This window comes from Trachemys scripta, chromosome 3 (genome assembly GCF_013100865.1).
Source record: "Trachemys scripta elegans isolate TJP31775 chromosome 3, CAS_Tse_1.0, whole genome shotgun sequence".
NCBI classification, from domain to species: Eukaryota; Metazoa; Chordata; order Testudines; family Emydidae; genus Trachemys; species Trachemys scripta.
This window is the reverse complement of record NC_048300.1, coordinates 158,700,025-158,718,828: the sequence shown is the minus strand read 5'-3', so window position 1 is coordinate 158,718,828 and position 18,804 is coordinate 158,700,025. Positions and strand designations below refer to the sequence as shown.

The 18,804-nt window shown below is 41.0% G+C and overlaps 1 protein-coding gene across 1 annotated transcript in view; it reads left to right on the top strand.

Moving 5' to 3' along the window:
• FAM83B (family with sequence similarity 83 member B) overlaps window positions 1-12,198 on the top strand; it is a 54,784-nt gene extending 42,586 nt beyond the window's left edge. The window contains exons 3-4 of the mRNA XM_034766306.1: window positions 3,820-3,944; window positions 8,316-12,198. Coding sequence (XP_034622197.1) covers window positions 3,820-3,944; window positions 8,316-10,674 — 2,484 coding nt within the window. The 3' untranslated portion in view covers window positions 10,675-12,198. The remainder of the gene's footprint in view (window positions 1-3,819; window positions 3,945-8,315) is intronic.
• Window positions 12,199-18,804: the final 6,606 nt, after the last annotated feature.

The following is an 18,804-nucleotide window of genomic DNA, read 5'->3' as shown; positions in this document are numbered from 1 at the left end:
GGAGTTTGCCACCTTGGTGGATGAGAGCAAAGTGGTGGTGAGAGGCCCCCTCCAGATGGCCTGGCATGTTATGGACTCGGCAGTCAAGGTAATCGCCTCTGTGGTGGTCATGACGCCGAGCTCCTGGTTGCAATTCTCCGGGCTGTCTCAAGAGATGCAGTCTACCCTTCAGGACTTCCTGTTTGAGGCAGCAGGGCTCTTCTTGGAGATGACTGATGCATGACTCCATGGCCTTAAAGACTCCTCTGCCAACCTCCATTCCTTGCGCCTACACACCCCTCTGCAGACTAGAAAGGCATTCCATCCCCCACCTCCTCCACCTCCGTCGACATCCTGGGGTGTCCCCCTACAGGAAGAAAGAAGAGACAAAGGGTTTAAGCTGTGGCACCCTTTGTCTTCCCATTCCTCTATCCAGCCTGGTTCTTCCAGAGGCCAAGGAAGCCAGAAGCAGGTGTTTTGAGGATGCACCCAAAGACAGCACCCCAGTCACTTCCCAGAATCCACCCCCCTTCCTGTTGGTGTGGTTGCGGCTGACCTTGGACCATTGGGTGCTCTATATAATATCTTCAAGCTACACCTGGCCAACCCTCCTTTCCACCCCCCTTCCTCATCCCTCTTCAGGGACCCTTCTCATGAGCAACTACTCATTCACGAGGTTGAGAACCTCTGTGCCTGGGGGCTCTGGAGGAGGTCCCTCCAGACATGAAAGGGAAAGGGTTCTACTCCCGCTATTTCCTAATCCCAAAAGCAAAAGGGGGCCTCGGACCCAAGTATCTCAAGAAGTTGAAGTTTCACATGGTCTCTCTGGCCTCCATTATTCCCTCCCTGGATCTGGGAGACTGGTACGCCACCCTCGACTTAAAGGACATATATTTCCATTTTCCTGGGGCACAGGCGTTGCCTCTGTTTTGTGTTGGGCCACTGCCATTTTCAATTCACGGCCCTTCAGTCTCTCGTCGGCCCCAAGAGTATTTACAAAGTGGCCAGTGTCTGCTTACCTGAGGTGCCGAGGTGTGCAAATGTATCCGTATCTCGACGACTGCTTAATAAAGGGCCGATACCGGGATCAGGTTCAGAGTCATTTCAACCTGGTTTGCTAACCTGTCGTGACCTGGGACTGTTAATAAATGAGAAAAAGTAAACCTTAGTTCCAGTGCAGCGCACAGAGTTCATCAGAGCAGTCTTCGACTCTACTCGGACCAGGACCTTCCTTCCTGAGACCCGGTTCTGGGCCATGGCAGACCTGATCTTGTGCGTGCAACCCACCCTCTTACCACCGCTCATATGTACCTGAGGCTGTTGGGCCATATGGCAGCCTGTACTTACATGATCCGGCATGCTCCACCTCAGGCCACTATAGGCATGGCTGGCATCTATCTTCGTCCCCAACAGACACAACATAGGCCGTGTGGTCAAGAGCCTGGACGGCATCCTGTCATCACTCGCACGGTGGCAAAATCCTGCATTGGTGTTGGAAGAAGTTCCATTCGCAGCCCCCTCCACCATCCCTCCTGCCATTGGTTACCCTTGTCTCCGATGCTTCAGACCTGGGATGGGGAGTCCACCTTGGCAATCTCAGCATGCAAGGTCATTGGTTCTGTCTCAATCATTCCCTACACGTCAATGTCAGGAAGCTCAGAGCGGTCTGCTTGACCTGCCACACCTTCCTACCTCACCTAAATAGCAAGGTGGTCCAGGTCCTGATGGACAATACAGTGGCTCTGTTCTATATCAACAAGCAAGGCAGAACTAGGTCATCTACCCTTTTCCAGGAAGCCTTCAGGCTATGGGAATTCTGTGTACAACACAATATCCATCTCGTAGCCGCACACCTCCCCGGGGCCAGGAATCTCTTGGCAGATCACCTCAGCAGGACCTTCTCGTTTCGCCATGAGTGGTCTTTCCATCCAGAGGTGGGCTACTCCACTGGTGAACCTGTTCACATCTAGGCAGAACAAGAAATGCCACATTTTCTGCTCCTTTCAGAGGTTCGACAGAGGCTTCCTGTTGGACACTTTCCTGCTTCTGTGGCCGGGGGCTCTAATGTATGCCTTCCTCCCAGTTCCATTGATCCACAGAGTCCTCGTGAAGTTCAAGCAGGACAGGAAGAAAGTGATCCTCACAGCGCCGGCGTGTCCGCACCAACACTGGTTCAGTATGCTGCTGGACTTCTTGATGGTTGCTCCATTATGGCTACTGCTCTGGTTGGATCTGCACACAAAACCACAGCAGTTTTCTGCATCCAGACCTGGCGGTGCTGCACCTGACAGTTTGGCTGCTGCATGGTTAAATGTAGAGGAACAGGAGTGCTTGGTTGGTGTCCAACAGGTCCTGTTGGGCAGCAGAAAGCCCTCCAGCAGGGCAACCTATCTGGCCAAATGGAAGCGGTTCGCTTGTTGGATCTCAAATAAATGCATTCGGCCCGAGCGGGCCTCACTGCAGTTAATCCTGGACTACCTTTTGCATCTCAAGCTCCAACGCCTGTCCCTTTCAACTATCAAGGTCCACTTGTCTGCTATATTAGCCTTCCATCCGCCACTTGATGGTAGGTTGTTTTTTGCCCAGGACATGATTGCCAGGTTCCTCAAGGGCCTCGAGCGCCTCTACCCGCACATCAGGGACCCCATCCCTCCGTGGGACCTGAATCTTGTGCTGTCGCAGCTCACGGGACCCCCCTCCCTCCCTTCGAGCCTCTGGCTTCCTTCTCTCTCTTTCTCCTTTCCTGGAAGGTCGCATTCTTGGTTGCAATGACATCTGCCCGCTGGGTCTCTGAGATTAGGGCGCTTACCTCGGAACCGCCCTATACAGTCTTTTACAAAGACAAGGTCTAGCTGCAGCGGCACCCGGCTTTCCTGCCCAAGGTGGTCTCGCAGTTTCATACGGGCCAGGACATTTACTTACCTGTTTTTTCCCCAAAGCCGCATAACGAGGAGGAGAAGGAACATAGGTTGCATTCCCTAGACATCAGGAGGGTGCTAGCCTTCTACATTGAAAGGACCAAGGCATTCCGCAATTTGACGCAATTGTTCGTCATGGTGGCCAACAGGATGAAAGGTCGTCCCGTGTCTGCTCAAAAAATTTCTTCTTGTATCACTCCCTGCATTCACTGCTGATATGATGGTGATCATGAACACCCACTAAACCAGAGCGCAAGCCTCTTTGTCAGCTTTTCTAGACCAGGTACCTATCCAGGACATCTGTAAGGTAGCCACCAGGTAATCCATCCACACGTTCACGTCCCATTATCCAGCAGGCGCGGGATGATGCTAGTTTCGGTAGAGCAGTGTGGCAAGACACAAGACCATGAACTCCAAGCCCACCTCCGAGGATATTGCTTGTGAGTCACCTAGAATGGAATCGACATGAGCAAGCACTCGAAGAATTAAAAGTGGTTACCCACCTTTTCGTAACTTGTTCGTCGAGATGTGTTGCTCATGTCCATTCCATTACCCGCCCTCCTGGCCCTTTGTTGGAGTTGCCAGCAAGAAGAAACTGAGGGGGCGCATGTTCGGCGGTATACTGATGCATGAGCGCAACACTAAGGGGGCGCCATAGCCGACCCTACAGATAACACTAAGGCAAAAGTCTCCGACTGTGCACAGGGGTGCATACACACCTAGAATGGAATGTACATGAGCAACACATCTCGAAGAATAACATTACAAAAGGTAGGTAACAGTTTTTCTTTCTTTCTCTCTCTCAGCCTCCAACTCCCTACATCCCTGATACTTAAAAGTGCAGTATCAGGCCCTGAGATCTTAAATATAAACAGCAACGTTAATTTTGTTCATTTTAAACATCTTCTATAATCTTTTTCAGAACATCAGGGTGCGGACAGTAAAAGGACAAGATTATTATTCCAAATCAGGGGCAAAATTCCATGGAAAAATGGAACAGAAATTTCTTCTGGTTGACTGTAAGAAAGTCATGTATGGTACTTACAGGTAAGTTCAATACACAAAGCTGTGAATAGAATGTTTCCTTAAAGGTAATCAGAATATGACTCTTTCATGATAAGTAATTTTGCTATTTCTGAAAATGGTCAGTATACTCTATGGTTAACTTTGATATAATTTATATTGTATATTATTTAATAAGTCTGACCTAGAAGTTTTGTTGGGTAACTAACATAATGTAGGGCCAAATTTTGAACTCCTCATTCAGTATTTAGTGAATAAGGACTCAAACAGACTCAATTTGGCTTCAGTTCAAAGAAGTCAGTAAAAACAGAGGTCATGTCTACACTTACCGGGGATCAACGCTGCTGCAATCGATGCAGTGGGGGGGTCTATTTAGCAGGACTAGTGATGACCCGGTAAATTGACCGCAGGTTGCTCTTCCGTCGACTCTGGTATTCCACTGGAACGAAAAGAGTGAGGTAAGTTGATGCAAGGGCATCTCCATCGACACAGTGCAGTGTAGAAAGGGGCGGCTCCAGGCACCAGTGCAGCAAGCTTGTGCCTGGGGCAGCAAGCTGCGGGGGGCAGCGTGCCGGTCACCATGAGGGCGGCAGTCAGGCAGCCTTCGGCGGTGTGCCTGCGGGAGGTCCGCTGGTTCCCCGGCTTCGGCAGTAATTCGGTGGCAGGTACACCGAAGGCAAGGGACCGGCAGATCACCCGCAGAAACGCTGCCAAATCCACGTGACCAGTGGACCCCCCACAGGCATGCCACCGAAGGCCACCTGATTGCTGTGCTTGGGGCGGCAAAAAACATAGAGCCTCCCCTGAGTGTAGACACCACAGTAAGTCGACCTAAGTTACGTCGACTCCAGCTACATTATTCACACAGCTGGAGTAACATAGCTTAGGTCGACTTATCCCGGTAGTGTAGACCAGGCCAGAGTAAAGACCCCAGTATTTGTCCCATACCATTTAATTATTCTTATTTAATATTCTCCTTAGAAAAGATCACCAAGGTATATTTCATAAGCTCTCCTGTTAAACTTCTATTTGTAATAGTCCTCCAGATACTTGCATCGTTAATTTGTTCTTTCCTGTTTTGTGTTCTACACTGTGATCCAAATTCAGAGGTGATAATGTATAAGGTAAGATAAGTTAGACTCTCTTACACTTGGTTAGATTTCCCTTAGACCAACTTATATCTACTTAACAATATACAAATATGTGCAAGGGAGTGAAAATTGCCATAACTTACATATTGAGGAGGTAGAAAAGACTATAAAAATGTGGCAAGCTAAAAGGAGGATGGCCAACTTTGTCTTTCACATTATTAGACGTTTTTATTTGCTTTTCTTGCAACACTTCTCTCTTTTGGGCTCTCAAATTTATTTGCAGCAACATAGAGATTATGGGCTAGATCCTCAGCTGGTGTCTGATAGAGTTCTGCCAGTGTACACCAGCTGACAATCTGGCCCCCTATGCTTAGTGAGACTCAGCTAACTAAATTCAGTTGTGAGGTGTGCAAGGTGATGAGGGAAGTGCCAGGTTCAAAAGTGAGTAAGTATAAGAGGACGCAGAGGGAATCTGACTGGTTTGACATCTTTCACCGATAATACCTTTGAAATATTAGTGTCTGTGAGAATGTGACTTTGAAAATTACTATGTCTCAAAGAAAAGCATTTTAGAAAATTGCTGTTTTCATGACCAGACACTTTGGGGCCTAAATCCATTTCTGCTGAAATTAAGCTTCCATTAAAAAAAAAGTTTCAAGGAATTATGGTAGCTAGGACTATCATATTTGAATTTGTCTTCTAAAAATTAGTTAAAACTATAGAATTTTTTAATGTTCAAAAGTACAGTACACTCATTTAGTAACTTCATTGAAAATGAATGAGAAATAGAACTGTTTTACATGATGCATTACGTTAACTTTTTGATGTAATTCTATTATATTTTCATATTTCTTTCCTGAAAAATACAAAACTAACTGAACAAATAAAATAAAAGAAGTAAGACATTCAAATTAACTCAACAATCCTTATTACTATCATCAGGACCAATAAATGGTAACATATTGCTTAATACCTTCACTTTCAGTTTTCTTTCATTATTTTGATGCAAGGAAGAATGGGATCATAAAATAAATGTATATCTGTTACAAATGTAATCTACAAAATTTGTAGTTTTAATAGTGACATCACGGTGTGGCACTTTACTCCTGGGGAAATTCTGTGTCAAAAATTCTGCATAGAATATTTTAAAATTCTGCATATTTTATTTGTCAAAATAATGCAATATAATCACTCTGGTTTAAATTATTTCGGTAATTTGTTTAAACTACAATACAATGGATGGAGAATGGGAGTGGGGAGCATTGGAGGAAATCCGCCAACCACCTTGCCTACTAGTAATGTAACTAGGTTTGATCCTATATTTCTAGTTATTAGTCAACAAATAAATGCAGTCGTAGGCTCAGTATTACATCATAGGCAACTGAACAGCAAGTGGAGACTGGGGAATTAAACTCACAATTTATATTGGCTACTGACCATCTCCAGAAAGATCAGTAGCAAACAGTTCATGGAGCACATTTTGATAGGAAATTTTTTCAGTCAAAAAATTTAGACCTGTTCTAATCACTAAAACATCGTAAGCATTTATAAGGCCGTACTGTCCCTTACACAACTCTGGCAATGTAAAGGAGCCTTAAACCTTTTACACCTGTTTTATACGCCAGGGGGAATTCACTAAGCAGGCAGGCTGCTACATTGTGCTTTGCCTGAGGGGACAGAGCCTGCCCCATACCTACCTCCTCAGAAACACGCCAAAACCCTGCCCCTCCACGCCGAGCATGCTGCAATAGTGAGCGAGAGGGACAGAGTGTCTCCCTCTCACACATGCACAACTGCCTAGCCCCTCCCCCCAGCAGTGATTTACATCTCTACTGGCGGTTCCATGTGCATGAACCAACCTGCCTGCAATGCCAGGGAGGGGGGTGTGACCACTCTTGGGGCTTCCCTTTGCTCCCCCATCAGAAGTCATTTTTCTGCAAGGAAGCAAAGAAATCTGTGGGGGACATGAATTCTGTGCAAACGCAGTGATGTAGAATTCCCCCAGGAGTAACACTTGTTAATCACAATGGCATTAATGCATCCATGTGACACAACATTTGTAGTGGGTTTTTTTTTGCTTTTTTTGCTGATGTAAAGCTACCTTCTCCATTAATGCTGTGATTGGTACGTCTTCAACCATTCTGAACACACTACAGGAGAGTTAAATTTCCATTATCAAAGTATTATGTATATATGTTATGAAGAGATTTCACTATCCAATTCTTGGGGTCTACTGGAGGAGTTAATTTAGTTAACAATTCCAGTGTACATATTTTTGAGGATTTATGGTGCTTGTCAACACACAATTAGTTGTGGCAAGCGGGGGTGTGAATTTACCCCATTCTAACTGTCTGCATAGACGCAGCTGAATTGCATTAAAAGTTTGTTAATGTGCTTTGATCTAGTCCTCTTTGAAATTGGATTACATTGAAGCACGTTAACAAACTACTAATATATGGCAGCAGGGAGCACACAGACAGTTAATCCACAGCAGGCTAGAATGGGGTAGATTCACATCCTAGCTTGCAGCAAAGTAAATGTTTGTGTAGACAAGCTTGTATTTCTTCAGAACTGTGGAAAGACTTTTGCATATATTCCTAATTTACTATTTTCATATAATAATACAAATTACTTATGCATACTGTGGGCCTAATTTTCAGATGTGGCCTCTGAATTGCAGGGCTAATTTTAATAAACTATTTTTTTAATAAACTAATGGAGATATCCCATCTCCTAGAACTGGAAGGGACCTTGAAAGGTCATCAAGTCCAGCCCCCTGCCTTCACTAGCAGGACCAAGTACTGATTTTGCCCCAGATCCCTAAGTGGCCCCCTCAAGGATTGAACTCATAACCCTGGGTTTAGCAGGCCAATGCTCAAGCCACTGAGCTATCCCTCCCCCCAAATTTTGCAGCTACAAATAATTGTACCTACAGTTTTACATACACTATTAATTGCTAGTGAAATTATTTGCACATGTGCACCTATCTACCCAATTTGTGGATGGAAACATTGAAATGTAAAGTGTTTGTAAGTACAATTAGAATGTTATGGGCCTAATCCAGCTCCCACTGAAATCAATGGTAAGTCTCCCACTGAATTCAAATGGAGTTGGGTCAGGCCCTCCATATCTAAGTGCCATGAATCATGCTCACAGTTAACTGCATGAATAAGTATTTGTGCATGAAAAAATATGCTTGCTAAATCAGAGAGTGGGAGGAGGCCCTCATAATAATGAGACCTGGTATGATGCATTTGTCCAAAAGTTTTAGAGTATTGCTAATTATAATTTGTTCTGCTTTCAGCTTTATGTGGTCATTTGAAAAAACCAACCTCAGCATGGTTCAAGTTATCACAGGACAACTGGTTGAATCCTTTGATGAAGAGTTTAGGACACTGTATGCCCGTTCCTCTGTTCCTAGTTCATTTGCCCCAGAATTAGGTAGGGTAAATAGTCAGAGGATACTCTGGGAGAATGGCATATGCCAGCATTCACAGTCTTCTTTAGCTTCGGTTTCCAGCCAACGAAACCTTTTTGGTAGGCAAGACAAGATTCACAAACTAGATCCCATTTACTTGAAAAGTCGAGGAAGATATGCAGTGAATGAAATAGATACATATGGTTTGAGAAACCAAACCTACAACAAACTACCCTTTCATCCAGGTTTTAACATGCAAAATAAAATTCGGCAGAATCAACCCAGTGAACAAAACGAGCATTGGAAGAGACATAGTTATGCTGGGGAAAACCCAGAAAGGACTCCTTACTTTTTGCTACACCGAGCTATTAATCGGGCCAATAATGTATCAAATACTTGGAAGATGCCATCTGATAGCCTTAGTATCGTATCTTCTTTAAAGGGAGGCTATACAAACAATTGCAATGCACCCCAACAAAGTTTTGCTGATCGGTTTGCACAGCCAAAGATAAATATTGCAGAAAGAAATTCAATTGTACGGAGGTCTTTCAATGGAACAGATAATCATATCCGCTATCTGCAGCAGAGGATGCCAACCCTTGAACACACTACAAAATCATTTCTCCGTAACTGGCGAATTGAGTCATACTTAAATGATCAGTCAGATTCTGCTGCAGATTGCAGTGGATCAGCAGTCGGTGATAGGTATGAGGGCTATGACACAGCAGAAAATATTAAAGCTCATGCCCTTTATTCTCATTCTCGCCTGAGGTCATCATTAGCTTTTAAGCCAACTTTGCCAGAACAGCAGGAAGTAAGCAGCTGTACAAGTTCTTCAAATTCAACTATCGTTGGTTCAGAGGGAAGCGAAACACCTAAAGGGACGCCCAATCATATCCCGATTGTGAAAAATGTGACCGACAAAGAATCAGCAGAGGTCAGCACTAACATCCCACTTGACTCAGATGAACCAAAAAAGTCTGGAATGCAGGTTGCAGAAAACAAAAAACCTATTTTATACCCAAATGCCACTCAGGACCCATCTATCTACATGTACACAGCCTTCTATGTAAACAGACAGGCAGAAAATGGGAAGAACCACCAAAATGAAAATATACTAAAAAGGCGAAGTTTCCCTATATTTGACAACTCCAAGTCCACTTTGGATCATGGTGTCAACAAACAGGCGTCCAGCTATGTTTACAGCACACTGACTAGGCAGAGACTTAAGCGGCCAGAAAATCTAAAGCCCCCCGAGGACACAATAAAAAACTCTAAAAGCTTTCACAGTGTGACCAACCACATAGAACATGAAGAGAAAAATCTTGAAGAAGAATCAAAGAGTCCCACTACCACAAAGGCCATCTCTGTGGCTGCTCTAGCCGAAGATAGCAAAGAGGAACCTAGCAAAGAATGTACTTTAAAGAAAGAAAATAAGAATTCACCAAGTTTCCTGAAAAAGGGATCCCAGAAACTGAGGTCATTGCTAAATCTCACACAAGACAAGAAGGAAAACTTGTCAAAAAACAAAGGTCCTGTGTTTTATAGAATGTGCAGCAGTTCTGACACGTTGGTTTCTGAAGGCGAAGAGAATCAAAAGCCAAAAATATCTGAGACAAAGGCTGATTCCTCTCCAAGAAAAAAGAGGACCACCTCATCCAATTCACAAGGCAACTTGCATAAAAGTAAAGAGGATGTCACTTTGAGCCCACCAAAGTCTCCCAAGCCACCAAAGTCTCCAAAACCTCCATTTGATGAAAGCAGTAAAAAGTGCCCTACTTTATGCCCCCCTGAAAAGTTCTTAGAAACTCTAGTAGATGCATCCACTCCAAGATTTAATACTGAACAGATCCAGTACCAAGAGGTGAAAGAAGCTATAACTAATGCTACCCAGGAAACTGCATCTGTTTCTAGTCCTCCACAAAGAGTAAGCACAATGACATCCGAGCCTGGAAACTCAAAGCACAAAGAGGAGTTATTAAGATCTCGTTTGAGTGAAAGACGTGTTTATAGTCGCTTTGAGCCATTCTTGAAGATGGAAAGCTCTGGTCAGCCCGCAAGAAATACACCCAAGAGCAGTACACACCTCCCAGAAACAAAAAGCAAAACCTTAGAGAATAACTATGCAAGGGGCAATCAGGTGGCTCATTACAACTCGACTGTATACCGTCCATTACAGCCAAATGAAAACAAGCTTCGAGGATTTATGCAAAAGTTTGGAAACTTACTATACAAAAACAAATAACACCTATATAGTCTGAGGACTGTGTGAAAAATAGCAAAGGCAGCAGCAGGACTGTAAGTATTTAACTGACTTAGATGGATGGGCAGGCCTGTAAAGTTTACAAGGGGTTAGAACTTTGGAATTGATGTATATGTTTTTATGTAATAAACCTAGAGTTATTATACTTCAGTCATTACACAAGTTCTGTGTCTAAAAGATGTTTTAAATGAGATGTTTATAATGTTTATACTGTAAGATTAATTTGAGATAGATACTTTCCCTCATTCAGAAAGTATGTAATAATATCTTATAAGTGTGAAAAAGAGGGAGGAGGTTTTTTAAACTCCAACTAATATTTTTTTTCAAAAACCTATCATTTAAAAATAGAATAATACTGGGATAAGTGGTCTGCTGTGTCTTTTCAGTGTTTATGTACTCTTGAAAGTAATAAAAGCAGATGTTAATTAATTGTATGTTACTTAGCCATTTAAACTAATTTTTGAAAGCCTCTTACAGACTTTACCATGTTACTGATTGTCCACACAGACTGTATTGAACTGTGAGGGTAACAAATGGAGAATCTCACTTATTGTACTGAATATTGTATGTAATTACATATCACCACAAACCTCAAAGTGACCCTCACACCAGGGTGTGGTGTACTTGTTTACAATGTGAAGTGGTTGTAACTGTAGGGTGACATTTTAAAAACTATTGATGCATCAAGATTTATTGAAAGTAGGCTGCAATTGGAGTTAATCCTCAAATGTACAGTTAACTTTTTATCATATATGCCAATATTCCCTACTGCATCCTTAGAAACATGTGCTTTCCTGTATTTTTAAATTTGGAGCATCAAGGAAGAAAATTAGTCTGTGGATTACCATTTCTCAATCAAGTTTGTAAGTTCCCCATATAGTACCTAGCTTTAAATGTTAGCAATTGAATTTGCAATTCTAACTTAAGTAGTCCAGTTAAGAAAAGTTGTAGGCACTTATTTCACTCAAAACTTGAGGTATTTCCAAAGACTAAAGTAATGGAAGCAATAAAAGACCTTTTAGACAGACTGGGTGAAATTCTTGGAGTCAGTGGTAAAATACCCATTGACATTAGTGGAGCCAAGATTTCACCTATCTTGTTTATAAACTCCTGTTCCTAATTTCTTCCTATTTACTATATGGACCAAAGGACCATGCACAGGAATGCTCACTGTTCACTTGACCAGCTTGCATTCAAATCGTTTTTTAAAGTATGGAAACATTCACAAACTCTTTTCATTTGAATCGGTCAGTGCTAATTTAAGGATTTCTCAAATTGAGATAATCTGTTTGCAAAATTCAGGTGTTCTGCCAGTGACTTCAATGGACATTGGATCAGGACCCAACCATTTTATTTAACTAAGACATGAGTAATTCCCACTGAAGTCAATAAAGAGTTACTTGTATCAAGCAGTAAGATAATCAGGACCCCACTACTGTGCATAGTAAATATAAGAAGAGTATGAGAGAGACAAGGTTGGTGAAGCATATATTTTGTTGGACCAACTTCTCTTGGTGATATACCAAGCTTATACAGAGCTCTTCTTTAGATCTGGGAAACCTTGTCTCTCTAATATCCTGGACCAACATGGCTACAACAACATTTCATATGAGAAGAGTCTGACCCTGATGATTAATATTTAATGTTAATTCATTCACAAACATTTATTTTTAATGTCTATTCCTGAACTGATTGTTGAGATGAGCACACCAGTGATTTCTGTATGTTATTTCCTTTATTTTAATGTGGGAGGGATTTTGAATAAGAATATTGTGCTGTTGAGGAGAGCAACTCCCATCCAAATAACTTTTTTAAATAGCAACCATATTTTCATGCAGTGATTGTTAATATTATGGAAAAAAAGTTGTCTTGAATTAATCTCACATTACTGGATTGACAGAGAGGCCCTGATTATGATCTCACTTAATTTAGCTTTATCTGTATAACTTGGAACAAATATGGCCCACGGCACCATAGTATCTAAGTGTTCTACACTCCTGTAACCCCACTGAGTTATTTCTGATTTATACTAACATATAGTGATCCATCCCTCGCCCATTCCCAGCTTCTGACAATCATAGGCTAGGGACACAATCTCTTCCCATCCTGGCTAGTAGCCATTGTTGGACCTATCCTCTATGAATTTATCTACTTCTTTTTCGAACTCTGTTACAGTCTTGGCCTTCACAACATCCTCTGGAAAAAGAGTTCCACAGGTTGACTGTAAGTTGTGCGAAGAAATACTTCCTTTTGTTTGTTTTAAATCTGCTGCCTATTAATTTCATTTGGTGACCCCCTGGTTCTTGTGTTATGAGAAGGAGTAAATAACACTTCCTTATTTACTTTTGCCACATCAGTCATGATCAGATAGACCTCTATCCTACCCCCTTAGAGGTCTATAAAATCATTCCATTTGAAACCTAAAAGAGATGTGACCCAAAGATAATAGGCCCTACCTAGCTGAACTCTGAATTTCCAGATGCAGTTAAGACAGCAGATTATCTTTAAAATTTCATAGACCAAAGTAAAATGTATAATCAGTGGTTGATTATACCTCCCTCCCAACAGCACTCCTCAAAAATTCCAGTGAAGGGATATGCTATTTAATTCTTTTTTTTTTTTTAAACATGCCTGATTTGTTCATCGGCTACGTCAGAAACCTGCTTATTCCTCCCCACCTATGGCTGTGATGGGAGTCCTTGAACTATAGCATGCTGCATTTCACCTAGAACCCTCTCCTGTTCCCATTAAAATCACAATGGTTATTGCCAGTTACTTCTATGAGGCAGGATCAGGACATTTCCCAAAGAACAGTTTTAATCAAAATGATACGTAATAACAATAACTATTATATAGTGGGAATGGTATTTACAGTTAGTGGTGATCTCTTGTGTCTCAATTGTATGTTGGGTCTTTCTCTTTCCCTCTACCAAAAGTTTTCAGTTCCTTCTTAGCTGAGATATTTGAGAAAGTATATGAATTGCTTCACTAATACATGCTGTTAGTTTGCCTTTTTCATGCTGAACTGGCATCGCTGGAGTGTTCAGTACGGAGAAATGCCTCCTCATAACTCTAGGGGGCTGCCCAGTATGGACTCCTGTTACTCTCTAGACCGCAGCATTTTTTATTAACATTACATGTTTTATGATCAGCAGGGTGTCCCAATTATGAGAACTCCACTGGAATACATACAAGCTGCAGAGCTGCTCATGGCCCTGTAAGTCAGGATTTGTAAGCAATGGAAGCTCATTTATTTGCATTCTCCTGCCCTAGGCAGCTCTCCAGCATACCACCATAAAATGTTCATATATTTCCTTTTGGGGCTACCATGGCAGGTGCTAAAAGTTGCAGTTCCCTGTGTGTGTACATACATGTAGTAAATCTCATGAGATATAGTTTGTTACAATTTTTGGAAAATTACTATTTCTTCTATCAAAGGCAGATTGCTAAGTCAAGAGAAAGAACATATAAACATTTCCAGTAAAATGCACGTAATATACATTTGTTTGCCAATTGTCTCTCTAGATGGGTATGGTTGAGAAAATTGCGTGGTGGGGAGGGAGAGAATGGACTGCTCACCTGACATTTTTTCTCTACAAGTAGAGTACAGAGAGTGTAACATAGGCCAGGAAAAAACCTTCCTGTACGAGTCTGCAATTAAAATACCGACAGGATACCACTACCAACATTTTATTTTCTTTACTGATTTAAGTATAGACTGGATGTAAAACACCAAATATTTGCATGTGAACATAGTGCATTTAAGTGTCTGTTCTACAATGCCTGTTCTTGCCTCACCTAGCAGTCAAAGAGCTCAAAAACCTGATTGTTTCCCACTGATTTTAATGGCCTTTGTATCAAGCTTTTAGAACCCAATCTAGCAAAGCATTTAAGCATGTGCTTATCTTTAAGCACTCAATTAGTCCTAGCATAAAGTTAAAGTATAAAATTAAGCATGTGCTTAAGTGCTTTCCTTTATCATGGTCTAAAGACTCATAATACTACTTGGGCATCAAATCACATATTCCAATCAATTGTTAATCTAAATATATGTTTTTTTATTTACTTAGAGCAATGTCTGGATTTCACACAGCCAAGCTGTAGCCAGATCTGGATTTTATTGCCCCTTCCAAACCCCATGTAAATGGTAGCTATTGCTTCTGCTTTGTGTAATCTAGATGATGCAAAGGAAATAGACAGGATATTATACACATATACAAGCATCCAGAATTGGTATTCTTGATTGCAAAGGAGAAAACAGAATTTACAAAAGTTTTGAAAGCACCAGGGAATTCCATGAAGCTAGGTTTTGGGCATGCCAGATTAATATGCCTGTTTCTAATCTGGATTTAGTTTTGCACTGTTATTCATTATGTAAACTCTGGTTTCTCAGTGGAAATACTTACATTACATGGTAGTTAATGCCATGCATATACTGTATATGTACAAATGCAAACCAAAATTTGTCATGAAATAATTTATTACTTTTATTATTTTTTACCAAATAAAATGCTTCTTTTAAAGCTTAGTTTCTCTGACACCTTTATTTACATTGATTTCATACTACTATTAATATTCCTAGTTTTAAATATCTTCATCATTTTTTTTTTAATTTTAAAAAATGTACTGACATAAAACAAGTCAAGCAACAAATGTTGGTAATGAAAGCTCTAACCCTACAATTTAGTGCATGCTATGCCTTCATAGAGCCTCACTGATTTCCATGGGGCCTCATACAGGATCAGCAGTCTACCCTTGGACTGGGAATTGGAGGATGAAAACTTAAATCATTTCCTGTAGAATATCAATAGTAAAATAGAGGTAGCAATAAAGGAGATAATAAGGTTACAAGGATCGGGTCAATTATGTCAACTTTCTGTGCTTAATTTCAAGGTCTTATATCACTCTGCTTCTACATACATCTCCAGCTTTGTTTCTTTTCATATTACTTCTGCTTTGTTAATGATAATTGATATCCTCTTTTCTTCCTTCTGACACAGCTATTCCATGCTGCCCCTTTCAAAATCTATTTGCCTAGCATTTAAGCTCTCCCCATTTAAATGCTTCCTAAAAACTCACTTCTATCAGATTGCTTACAAGAAGTGTCTTCACACACTCCTCTGTGCATAAGCATAGACTTCAAACTTAATGTCTCATGAAGAATTGATTTTCAATATCCAAATATGTGCTAGGTGCTTTAGAGAAATAAGTAGGGAAAATAAGTTCTAAAGAGATTACAGTCTACATTCAAACTTAGTAAGGAAATGAACAAAAAGAGGGGAAAGAAAAAGAGGACAAGAGTTATAGAAGTAAGATCGGGTGATTATTTGGTTATGGGATGTGTGTGTGTGTGTACGCACATGTTCAGATAGACATACATATACATAAAATCACACAATGTCCCCATATACAGAAATATAAATAAAAGAGCATAAAGATTTAACCTACTAAGTAAGATGTGCTCATGCTGTAACTGAGCAACCACCTGATGTCAGGATTACACTCCTGGGTCCCACTTCTTCCCTTTCCCCTCTTTGTTTATTTCCCTCACTTGTGTCAAATCTAAACTTAGACAGTAAGTTCTTCAGGGCGGGGGACTGTTTTCAACTTCTTTCTCTAAGGTGCCTAGCATGTATGTGGGAGCTCAAAAAATAGTATAAATAATAATTAACCCTATTAAAGTCTCAACTGACTTGACGAACAAGCCTTGCCTATATAACTAAACAAAATCAAGATTTAATTTATGATATAAATGATTGATTTGTTTGAGACTAAGCAATGTGATGCTATTCATCAGCAAAAAGTGTAAAGTGTCATTTTTTGATTCAGTATGTACTGTTAAAAAAAATACATAGAATGAAATCTGCTATAAAAGTGCTTAGATCTCAGAGAATTCTGCATAGGTGAATACACATTATTACCTCCACTTGACAAATTGGAGAAACTGAGGCACAGAGGTCTTGTCCAAGATTTCATAGTGAACTGATAGTAAAGCTGAGGATATAACTAAGGTCTCCTGACTCCCAGTCCTCAGGCTCCTGCCAGTGACCTGAACCTTCAAATTTTAAAATGTCAAAGATTACCAGTGATATGGGTTGCCTAAGTTTTTGACTGCCTGAGCTGGAGCCAAATTTTCAGAAATTGCTGAACGCTTGCCCTCTGAAAATCAAGCCCTGTTAAGGAGACTCAAAATGGATCCATCCAAAATCACTAGTCCATTTTGAAAACAGGCCTCTGTATAGGTATATAAGTGTTTCCATATAAGTCTCAAAAAATCACTGACAGTTACCACACTGTGTATTTGAAATACCGACTTATTTTCCATTCTAAGTGTAGTGTTATCATTGTGTTAACTGCCTATACGTGTTGAATGTTCAATGGCAATATAGGGGTAATCTTTACTATTTTTATACAGCAGTCTGTTCCAAGCCCACCAGAAACAGCTACTGTCTTCATTAATCATTCATTGTGCTTTCCCAAGGTCAGAACATCTCACTACCTGACCATGGGTCAGTTTTCAACTGGTGTAATTCAGGGTGTTTCCACTCAGGCCAATGGAACTAGTAATTTACACCAGCGGAGGATCCATCCCATAGATGGTAATTTTGGTTTGTCATACTGTCAAAAAACCAACAGTAAGCACACGCAGGAACTCAATCCTGACTGTCCGTTCTTCCCCAACTGAATAAACCTTAAAGTGATCAAGAATAGCTACAAGGATGTACAGGCTTGGCTGACTCCAGTAACATGTCTGTCAGGAAAGTGCAGTAAAGAAGCCACAAAGATTCATGCCCCTTTTCTCTGTCATTTTTATAGCATTACAAATGTTTTGGGTGAGAAGGGTGGGTTGGGTCACAAAGAAGAGAAAGGGGGAAAAAATCAGGAGGATAAGAGTACTGACTGTTATCAGTCTCTTTATTCATAATCACAAAGAAAAAGTTTGCTCTATCCCAGAGTAGGGATAAATTCAGTTTGAGGTGCAACTCCACAGAATTTATCAGGCAATATAAATACATGTCTGAGCATGGATAAACTGGCATTATGCAGACAGCAAAAATTAAAAGCAGTCACTGAGCAGTACTTTAAAAAGAAAATGAATACAATCATCTAATTTTTTCCTCTTTTGTTTCAGAGAGTTCAAAATACTGGACGCTTGGCACTGAAGTCTCCAGTTCTCAGTTGAAAATTAAACATAATTCTTCTAGGTACAAAAATTCCTCAATAAATTCAGTCAAGTGGCCTGGAATGGAGCTGTCTCTCTCTCTGTACTTTGAAACTTGAGATCACCAGCCAGCCCAGCATAACAAATCTTGGATCTAAAGGAATGTTCTGTTCAATTTGTTGGGACCGATTAAACTTTATCTGAGAGAGGTGTGCATTTCCAAATAAAGCGCTACAGATTCTACAGTCTGACTTCTTTTTTTAACTTGAGGATGGTAAAGTTTTACCACCCACAATGTACAGATTCAGAGTAATAATACCACTTTGAGTAATGAAATATGAACTCTATATGGGATTACTGACAGACTTTCTGCTTTGCCTAGCCCCTTCTTCACTGCAATTTCACAGATAAGACAAGGAAGCAGAAGGTGAGGATGTACCGGATAAAGCAATGGACAGTAGAGTAAAAGATAAGGTAGAAGGAAATGCTGTATCTTACACACTCCTGATCATTGCTTTTCCTGCTAGCCCTCTCTCCTATTTTGTGCACTTTTTTTACCCATCCTTTGAAATCCACATGGTATAAGTCACACTAATGTACCACTTACGGGCTGCTTAGACCCACCTTCTAACCCACTTATATCAAACATATAGTTTGTACCACAATTTACTTCACTACTGCATTTGGCCCTGAGAGTTTTTTAAAACAAGCTCTGCATCAGGACAGCCTTTCTCTGAGTAATGTCAAAGTTCCATAGAGACAGGCTTCAGCACATTTCCTGTGTTTGGCCTGGCTAGGAGAGCACATATAGATTCAGCCTCATCAGTCCTAAAGACATCAATCATACTCAAAAGTATAAAATTCCAAATGAAGGACTTTTTTCTCAGAGATGAACTCACTGCCTTTAATTGTGGGATTAACAGCCAATATTTCATTCACTACAAAAGGTA